This window comes from Pteropus vampyrus, unplaced genomic scaffold (genome assembly GCF_000151845.1).
Source record: "Pteropus vampyrus isolate Shadow unplaced genomic scaffold, Pvam_2.0 Scaffold109, whole genome shotgun sequence".
Lineage (NCBI taxonomy): Eukaryota > Metazoa > Chordata > Mammalia > Chiroptera > Pteropodidae > Pteropus > Pteropus vampyrus.
Window position 1 is genome coordinate 3044134 of NW_011888890.1, and position 10892 is coordinate 3055025.

Here is a 10892-nt window from a genome sequence, read left to right on the forward strand (position 1 = left end):
GTAATATAAGCGTGTAAAACGTGGGCTATAGCCATTTACCTGTTACGGTTGCATTTCTGAAAAGATTTCAAAATATATTAGACTATTGCATCCCTTGAAATACCTATGACAAATTTTATTTAATAATCTCTCAAATACACAAAACATTTACAAAACAGAAAAATCACCTTAAAAAAACTGATTTAAAAATAAAAAACTTCCATAAGCAGGCCTTATTTTTTGCTCTTAACAATACTTTATGAAGTTAAAATGAGCAAAATAATGTTTTGGGCTCTAGAAGATTAACAGAGAAGATGTGTAAAGGGTTTCTGGTCATTCTCGACCTGTCACTGATCAAAGTAACCCAAAGAAGAACTCCCTTTACAGAAGTCAAGAGTCATGCCCTTTAAGGTTATCAAATATTTGCCTGTATGGAAAAAAATTATCTTTGAAAAAATCATAATTGAATATGGAAGAAAAATGTAGAGAGGCAGAAAAATGCAGTCAAATTGTCATATCTCAGACTTTAGAACATACTTAATTCTACCAACTCTAAATTGGCTACATATTGTAGTTATCTTTTTGTTATTGTTAGACAAAGATTAATGTATAAGCAGATCCAAATGCACTCAAAATAAAAGATGAAGATTTTTATATTCCTTCTTGCTAATTTAGAAAACAAAAAAAACCTAGAGTAAATTTCATATCCATGAGATATTTCCTACAAGTTTTGCTGTAGTTAAATATACTGGTGGTGCATTCTCTATAACTCAGTTTTGAAACCTACTAGTCAGTCTTCTCTAATACTTAACAAAATCAAGTAAATCTTATATTTTTACATTGTTAGAGAAAACTCTGAAATAAAAAATAAACCCAATAAATTTTATTTATTTCATGAGCTAAATCAGTTTTCTTAGTAATTAAAATAATCATAATTGAAAAATCTTTTTAATGCCCTTAGCGATAAGATATACAGAATTCTGCATAGTTGATTAAACTGGACAAACTTTTACCTGTAGTAAGACAAAAGCTGTCTTAATGTATATATTGAAACTAGTATTCCTTGAAACTGTTGGCTTCAAGAGATATTTCAAGAAAAGTGTTCTCCTTGCACGCATGCACACCGCCCTCCCCCTCCCCACTGAATCAGCACTGCTGATGAACTATAGGTAAAGAAAATAAACATATTAAATATATACAGCACATTTATTTTTAGGTTTACACAGTTTGAATTTGTTTACACAATATTTATACAAACTAACATGTCACCCTGAAGGAGAAAAAAACATGTAAATTCATACCCTCTTTTACACGCTTTCTAAAAATGCACAGGAGGTAAACATTTAGTAAACATGACAGAAAAAAGAGAAAGAAGGAAGTTATTAACTACATCAAACTAAAAAAAATAAAACATATAAAATATAGTTGAATCACAACTTTTTTAAATTGTGATTTTTCTCCCATTATTGTACTACTATTTAGTAAGCAGTATAATTAATAGTTTCATACTGCATCCATCATGCATAAATTACTTCCCTGTATTTCTACTCCGTTCATAGAGTCACTGACGCTCACGATGACACATGCACACAGGTACACACAAAATAGATCTTTATATACCCACAGAGTCACACATCTGGATCAAAGATATCATAATAGCTTAGGTTATACAAGTTTTTCTCTCTGAGCGATTCATATGATCTTTCTAATTCTGATCCATCATTTATATAATTTACTTTTGTTTTTTAGCTACAATGTTTTCCACAACTTAATGTCTCCTTAGATTCAAATCTACTTGGAAATGGGCTAGTGCCAAAGAAGCAATCTAACACCATCTATGTGGTTCAATAGCCATTTATCAATTGATCATTATCTCTATCTGGTTTTATTAACTCTTTTCTAGCTAGAGGGAGACCTAAACCAATCTTCTCTTCCAAACACACACACACAGCCCTGACTTCCACTAACTCACAGGAAACCCTGATAGTGACATCTAATTTGTAAAGTGTGGCACAAGTTATTTAGTCTTAAGGTCAGTGAAAACACACTCGTGTCCCAACCACGAAGAGAGCCACCCGGGCAGTGACATGCCGCGGAAACACACCTCTCAAAGCACTCCGCAATGACAAGGAGTATCTCTGGGAGGAAATGACCGTAACTTGCAAGAATGAGAAATTGCACATAAAGAGTTGCTTATTTGGGTTTATGTTGATTGCATTTAAACCCTAGCTTACTGTATCAGCAGTAATCAGGGTCCCTCTACAGGATATGTCAAAATACACCTTATTCAAATGAATTTATCTTATCTAGAATTGTGTGATAAAACTGTTCGCTAGCTAAATGCTTCAAAACCCTGGCTCTGTGCACAATTTTCTGCAGATGCATTTCTAAACTTGTGGTAGCTTTATTGGCTTGCAAATTGTTTTCCTTCTTTATCAAATACTTTAAAAACCTAAATTAAGTCAATAAACTAATTTTCATGAACTATTGCAAACAAGTTTGTTTTTTTAAAAGAAAGTAGTTGCAATATTTTTTTAAGTGAGTGGAACAACATTAATTTCTTAACCGCCATCTGCTTAAAATCCAAGTATTTGTCAGTAATACTTTGTGCTGTGTGAACGATATCATACAAACTCTTGCTTTGTGTGGGTTTGGGGTAGGCTTTTGAAAAGCAAGACGTGTTTAGGAGGGAGGCACCAGGGAACTTCCCTCCCTCGCTTGAGCACAGTCCAAGATGAAAGTTTCTGGGTTGTTTCCCTTCGCTTCCTCTCACCCTCGCTCCCCCTCGGAGCCGCAGAGCCAGCAATTGTGCAAGAGGAGCCGGGTGCTCAGGGCGCGTATCACGGAGCGCATGGTACGAGCCGCCGGCTCCGGTGATTAATTATCAGTGGCCGCTGGCCTCGCACTAACACCTCGGCTTTCCCGGCAGAGCCAGCACACCCAGCCGCCGCCGGCGCGGCCCGGACCGAGGAGCGGCTCTGGGGAGGACGCAGAGGCTGCCGCCCGAGTGTGAGTGCGCGGGCGACCGGGCGGCCGCCGGCCGGAGGCGGACGGGCGGGCGGGCGGAGCCGGAGCTCTCGCAGGCGGGAAGCGCAGGGGAGAGCACGGAGGCGGGCGGGCCGCGGGCGGAGGGGCTGGGACCGGCCGGCACAGCCCGCCACGCACGCCGCCTCCTCTGGCGACCCTCCGTGCAGGCAGCGATCCTGCACAGCCTCCTCTCCTCAGGTCGGACTCCGAGCTGCTTCCAGTCCCAGGAAGTCAGTCCGGCTGTGCGGAGGGGCCCCTACATTTTATGACTGGCTGGAGAACCTCCTCTGAGATAGCCAGACACTTTGATGAAGTGATTAATATAGAAAGATACATTTGTTGGGTGGTGGCTCTTTTAATTTTTAACAGAAAACAAAGAAATAAATTAAGTCTTCTCATGACTCAGGCTGTACTGCGAAACTTTACAACAAATGCCTTTGCTTTCTTTTACTTCAGTACCCTTTCCCCTTTATTTTTTAAGGAGCCCTTTGGGAAACCATGAAGTAACCCTGCACATTCCAGCAACACAGTTATGACAAAACAGAGACCAACTATGAAGAGATCAAAAATTTTAAATGTTTAGGAAGAAACATAGCAGAAACAAAAGTGCGTATAACAATTCAAGATTTCTGGGGGGGGAAAAAAATGAAAGTAACTTACCTGTTGGGACATTCTGAATAAAAGGTTAGTATCAGCGTTTTGCCATGTCCCCATGAACCCAGGTTCAGCCGCAGTCGTTCTGGTTCCGAACTGCATGGAGTTGTCAGTACAGGAGTCTCTTAAAGTCAAGTCTCTTGCCCTCTTTGGCTCTCTGTCTCTCTGTGTCTCTCTTTCTCTCACATCCACTTCTGCCTCTTCTGACTGAAAAGTGAAGGTGGATTTTTTGAGCCTCTTGGCAGCCAGTAGCAGGAGTGTAGTGTAGTTAAGAAGCTGGCTGAACTGTGCATTTCATTTGGGAAGGGGGAGATTTGGGGGAGGGAGGGGGTCAGAGCTTCTTTCACACCTTCTACACAGATACCCCTATCATTTATGCATAGATTGTGACTCCCTGAGCTTGCCTTTGCTCAGTTTAACAGCTGCCTGTCAGGTGTGCAGGCAGCACTGGAGACCCAACCATCAGCTTCAAACTCTCAGCCACTGCATGTCATTGGATAGCAGAGCTAAGAGTCAACTGCACTGTTCCACTGTCAGGCACCAAATGACACCCTGCACTAACCCCTCTCTAGACACACAGATAGATACACACTTCTGCACACTCCAAGCAGCACCATAAGCACGGACGGTACATGGGGCGTGGAGAGCTGGGGCCCTTCCCAGGGAATTTTTCCCAACAATGCTTTCAGGTATAACATGCAATATCTGACATCAGTCGTTGCTTTAACATTTGTAAATGGCTATGCTTAAACATTTTTTTTCTAGTTACACTGAAAGAAAGAAAAATATTCATCTGTAAGAGAATGTAAAGTTGGTTTAGTTGTTGTCTAAATGTTAACTCCTAAAAGTCATATAGTATGTACTGGGCTATTCATAGCCACATATAAAGTCCTAAAGAAAATAATATGCATATGGACGTGACTTTACACTCTAAGAAGTAAATAAGTAAAACCTAGCATTTTTGATATAGAAGATACACAGTAAATATTTGCAAAATATACACTATTTAACATCCAGTTCCCTGGGTCATTAATTACTAAATTGGATGTTAAGTAATAAGAAGTTGAATGGCAAAGGAAAAAAGTGTACCTTTTCTTAAAGCTCAAAAATAGAAAAAAGTCCTTTTTTAAAGTTCCTGGATGAAGCATCTACAATATCCTTTCAAATCATAAAAAAGAAAAAGATGAAGGAAAAAAGCCTGTCCCATTCCAGGCAAAAAAGTAATGAATATAAAAACTCCATTTTTCATTCTAGATCTCTATGGAAAATTCTATAACGTTTTCCTGCCTGATGAAATATAAACTCGATAGCATGTCGTATTTTTAATTAAACGTTTTTAAAAGAAAACATCTATTTATTAGATAGTATTTACCTTATTTATGGAAAAGCAGAACTAAACAAATGCACTGTTCATAAACAGTAACTTCAAAATGGAAAGCTAAATTCATGTCGTCTCATAAAAGTAGTCAGCAGGAAAAAGCCATCCCTCCTAAACTTAAAATGTAAGGAACATTAATCTTCAACCACCTACAAATATCGAGGACAAATGTACCACTCTCCTTGCTCCTTCTTAACTGAAGAATAACAATAAACCTTACTCTCTGAAACAACAAAAGAAACAGAAAAGAGCTTCAATGGCAGCTCTGTGTCATTAGTGGACAATGAGAAAAGATGAGAAAACGTACACTATGTTGACACAAATGTGCCTTCCCCTCTAGAACCGACATCTCCTGAAAGCTTTTCTGTTAAACTTCCCTCCGGTTCACCACCATTAAGCACAAAAAAGTCTCAAAAGCAGCAAATTCAATATCTGAGAAGAAGCAAACAAGAATCCAAAGAATTGTTGCCTTAAAATATATTAAGTCCACCTGTGGTCAATAAAAATATTCTTGAAAGGGGAGGGCAGGAAAAGCCCCTATGAGTCAATTGTCAACAGTGACTGTACCTTTACAGCTAGCTATTACCCACTTAAACTCCCTCTAAAATTTGCTAGCCTCTTGATTTCTGAAGTGGCACTCAGTGCCTCAGTCAAGCTGCCTGCTCAGCTCCTGACCTTCCCACTAATGGCTGTTATTTGTGGGAGGCTTAAGGACACTGTCAATAGCAAGCTTCCTCCTCTCTCCTCTCAGGCTCTGTTGTATCGCTTTGCCTGTGTGTTCTCTCTCGCCTGCCTTTTGCTCTCTCGCTTCCCCCTCCTTCCTTCCTCTCTCCTTCACTCCCTCTTCCTCTTCTTCCAGCCTCCACCCCTTCTTTCAGTCCTGTAGCCCTCTTCTGGTATCCTCCTCCTATCTCTCTCTCTCTCTCTCTCTCTCTCTCTCTCTCGCACACACACACACACACACACACGCACGCGCGCGCACACGCACACACACACCACACCACAAAAATCAACTGGCATGCAGCAGCAAGCACCTGCAGTAATAGACTCTTTTATTAAAACTGTTATTCTGCAAGACTTGAAATTCCCCATGGACCGGGCCATGTCAAAGCCGATATAATTAACTAGAGGCTCAGCAACGGATCAATTACCAGACAAGCAAGTGATAGTGAAATCAATGAAAGATCATCAGCCACATTATCAGTGTTGCAACTCATTAGGGCAAAACTGAGAAATGTGCTCAAAGCGAGCCCAAGCAAGGTGGCATTACAAAACAAAGGGCTAATTTGGAGACCCTGCTGTGAACAATCTGTAACAGAATTAGCCTTTTTTCCCCCTAAACTGCACAGCTCCGTAACTAAATGTGACAGACTGAGAGAAGCAGTTTATTAAGACACCAACCCCAAGTTTATTTAGTTCATAAACTCTCTCCTAGAAAATCAATACAGTCTGTACAGGGTTATTAGGCTGACTAGCTAATACATCCAAATCTGGTCTGCTGGGCCAGCAGTCTTCTGACAAAATGCTACCCAGCGTAGGCAAACTGAGCTATTTCAGATATCATGGTCTGAGGTTGCTATAGATGAAACGGGTCTGCAATGTAACTAGTACCTGCACACTGCTGCCAAGGCACAAGCCTCAGAAGCACTGGGATATCTTTCTGAGGTTCAAAATATTTTTTCACTACAGATCAATATCATATAATACTGCACCTACTTAATGGATTTGATCAATTTAACTATGTGAGTCTAGTTTACAAAGTAAGCAAGCTTTATTACAATGAGACAAGTAACCCAAAGATTTAAAAAATATATCTACAAGGCACAAAAATGACTTTTGAGTTTGTTATTTTGCTACATAGTCTGCAGATTATGGAACGACTGTCTGGAATCATTTGCGTTAAATTTAAACTGGGGGTGGGGGGGGCGAGGCAGCCATCAAATTCTACAGTAATTGCATTTTTTGCTGCCCTGATTCCATGTATTTCAGGTTTAAGAATCATAAATACTATGGCTATGCGTTGCTTTCCCACATTTACTGATAGTAAGAGATGTACCACGGAAATTAAGAAGTACACCAAGTCTAAGTGGCACCCAAGTTATTAACGACAAAATGGGAATGTGAACACCTCCACCTCACAACACATAGCAGAAATATACTTACACAAAGTTAAGAAACTTATATAGTTTACAATGTTAAAATAGACTGAAAAACTGAAGAAAAAACTACAGCTTTTGGAAGTGATTTCTAATACTTATGATGTTGAACATTTAAACTGTATTTTCACGGACTTTAATAAAATTCAATTTATAGATTGTTGTAAATAAATATTTCCCCCCTAACTTTTGATCTGGTACCTTACTAATCATTTCATAGCTCATGTCTTTAAGTAGTGTGTGTGTGTGTGTGTGTGTGTGTGTCCTAAATCTATACTATAGATGCCAATGTTCTGGATAACAATTAAAAGTTGTAATTACAGAGAAATTCTATTTTTTAAAACCTTTTGCATATAACTATATACTATGCATGTAACCTCAATGAGATCCAATTAGTTGCAAAGAATTTGCATTTCAGTTAGTGTGGGATAACAAGACTATAGGGAGGCACAATGCAATTCCACCAACAGAGTAAGAAAGTGTGTTCTTTCTTGTTAGCTCTGTAAGCAGTAATTCCCACAACTTACTATTTGAAATGTTACTGATATTTTCATATTAGGGTACTGAGATAGGTTTGGGTTTCTACCTCCATTAAAAAAAAGTCACATATTGGTTCAAATATCAGCCACAATGAATACCTGAAGAAACAAATGACCAAAGGATTTTGTTTTGCATGTATGTTTGTGGGTTTTATTTTTGTTTTAGGTGGAGAGGAGATACTGCATACTTTTTCTTAATACTTATTAATAATTTCTTTAAAAACACATTTTTTAAAAATAAATTCATAACTGAGGGTAGGGAAAACTCACTGAGATAATCATGTAAATCTAAGGTTTAGTGATAAAGGCATGCATTTAGTACATTGAGAAAGTACCCAAGGATTTTCATTTTTTTCTAGCTGTTTCCATCAATGTAAATCGTAAGCAAATATAAAATAAATGTATAATTTATACACACAGTTTAACAAGCATCTCTAGGACTTCTGGTTCACAGAACAATACCTGTAATTCCCTGGGTTCAGTTCAGCAGCTGTTAACAGATTCTGTAATCTGCAATGACAGTAAACTGGCCTTTGCTCTTCTTTTATTCACTATTCATTTTCAAGGCTTGGTTAAGTACAGAGCTGGGTTAAAGATCAGTGGTTTTTCATGTGACACACGCTGGTATTCATCTAATGGCTTGTCAAGACAAAACTGTCCCTGTTCTTGCCAAAATAATAAAAATGACGCTCCATATCGCATGACAATCAGCACTTCCTAATGCCAAAACAAATCAAGCTTTTGTAATTCACTTATTTTATAGAAAAAATAATAATAATTTGCTCCCTGATCCTGTATGTAGAATTAGGTTTCCGTTCTCAGAGATTTTAAAAAATATTTTAACACTAAAGCAACACGTAAGCTAGTTTATAATCAATTTAGAATTTACCGTGTAAAAATAATGCTGAAGCTACAAATTCATATGGTATCTTAAGGTATAAAACTTAATATATGCGAATTATGCAGAAGCAGCAGGCTAGGCCCAGTCACAGAGGTGGGGGAAACCAGTTGAGGAAATGTCATTTTTTTTTTAAAAAAAAAGAAGGGAACTGCTTTGCAACATCTGTTGGGCTGTGTGAAATGTTAACAGACATCTTAAGTGAAAAAGGGAAAACGAATTAATAAAGAAAACATCCAATGAACAGATAATCTGCCCAAATTTCCATATTCCAGAGGAAAAAAGTTGACAGCAACCTTTTTCCCGTGTGAAACTTGCCATCCCTATTTTATTGTATAAAGTTTTGTTTTCTATGTGAAGTTAAGGGTGAAATGTTTATGACTCACTATAAAGAAGAGAATAAAGAAAAAGTAAAATAATTTTAACTGAGATTTTGTTTTCCTTTGTAAATAATTATATCATAATCTAAGCTGCCTGTTTTCCCTTGAGTCACATATGTAATTTTATGGGAGGACAGTGAAAAGTCCACCCCTCAAAAAACCTTCAAAAACATGAACTATTATTCTACTGTGCCTGCATGTTTTGGGGGAAAGGAAGGGGACACATTAAAAAGCTCTTAAGCTCTTAAGATAGAGTTCTGATATTAACACATCCCTACACTCTAAGGTGTTCGTGTTCACAATTAGGATTCAGCTATCATTTACACCTAAATCCTTGCACTCTCCACTGGCTCCTAATTTTATTCCCTTCCCACCCTTGTAAGGGATAAAGCACCCCTCTTTCAAGAGCCAAGGGTTCCAAAGCGGTAAAGCCTAATGATCATAAAGAAAATTTTGAGATTATACTAGTTAGATCCCTGTATTTAAATTTTAAGAAAACTGGAAAACTTTTCTTAGTTAACAATTCTCATTCATGTTTAAATTTATTAGATGATCTAGGCAAACCTGAAGGCAGCTGCCTTTAATCCAGGTTGATACATGTATGCCTACTACTGAATCTAACCTGGTGCTTGCTTGTGTGTGAGTGAGGTGAACTATGAACCTGTATTATTCGATGAATCTTCCTCTCTGGAGACACCTATTCCATCACTTATTCTCTAAAACATAGGACATAAATGTGGGTTAAGAGCTCATAGATTAACTAATTCAAAATGCAATTAAAGATCTTGACAGATTCAGATGAGGGAAGGAAAAAGTGTGTTGTCCTCTCTGATTGCCAGTCCCTACCACTAGCCCCTCTCTATGAGAGTAAGTCTCTATTAAAATTGTACATAATACTGCATGTCTACAGCTATAGCTTATCCAGATGACTCTGGCAGCCTGGGCTGGGGGCATTTCAACATACAGAAATCTCAGCTAGAATAGCCTGAAGATTTCAGGGGACAAGATCATGGTCCAAGTTGTAAAACAAGGCATGCAAGCATACCTTCGGTTTTGGGTTAGTTTGTTTTTTGCCAAAGCATTGTGGGTACTAAATGTTCTGGTGTTTACTCACAGGAATACCACATTAGAACACATGACAAAAAATAATAAAAATAACTGCTGTACCAAGAAAAATTGATCACCTACACTGAGGGAGAAAGCTTGTACACTTAAAACATCATTATGTGACCTCAGACTAAGAGAGGAAAACAGGTCTCCTAAAATAAGGTTTGAATAGGAAACACGTTTAAATCACTTTAAACAGCAACACAAACATCCCCCCCATCCCTAAGCAAATACTACTTAAAAGCTTCATCCTTCATCTTTCTATAACAAAAGAAAGAAACCACTCTGGTTGACACCTGTCTGTGAACCAACTAGAACAATCAATGTGATACGGCATCTGCTGACATCCTAAACAGGGGCTCAGTTTCAGAGAAACATATCAAGGATTTATCTAAATGCCATAATCCCTTGATACACTATGAAAATTAAAAATAAATAAATAAAAAGATTTGGGTAGGGTGTGGTAGATGAGGTAGTTTATACAATGCTAAGGAAATGATGAATCCTTAGAATCAAGCTATTTGCAGATGCAAAAGCATCTGATGTCAGCATGAATCTCGAGCCTCCAAAAGATCAAACATTTTATCTACCCTGTTTTGGTTTTAAAAAAAGTGATTTTATTCATCTTCTCTCAGGGACAACCAGTGACAATGGCTTCTTCCTACCAAAACCTAAAGTCAGTGTTTTATGAGAAAATCTTCTAGAGGAAAAGAACCAGTGATGTGTTTCTTTCCTTAAATGAGTATAAAAAATAAAATAAAATAAAATAAATAA

General features: G+C 38.0%; 1 protein-coding gene across 25 annotated transcripts in view; it reads right to left on the reverse strand.

The window, feature by feature from the left end:
• The window catches only part of BNC2 (basonuclin 2), a 399821-nt gene that overhangs the window by 272090 nt on the left and 116839 nt on the right, over positions 1-10892 (reverse strand). For 18 of the 25 annotated variants that reach the window (XM_011365311.2, XM_011365310.2, XM_011365312.2 and 15 more), the window contains one exon: positions 3667-3867. The exons of the other annotated variants lie outside the window; for them this stretch is intronic. In XM_011365311.2, the coding sequence (XP_011363613.1) occupies positions 3667-3867 (201 nt within the window). The remainder of the gene's footprint in view (positions 1-3666; positions 3868-10892) is intronic. 25 annotated transcript variants of the gene reach the window in all.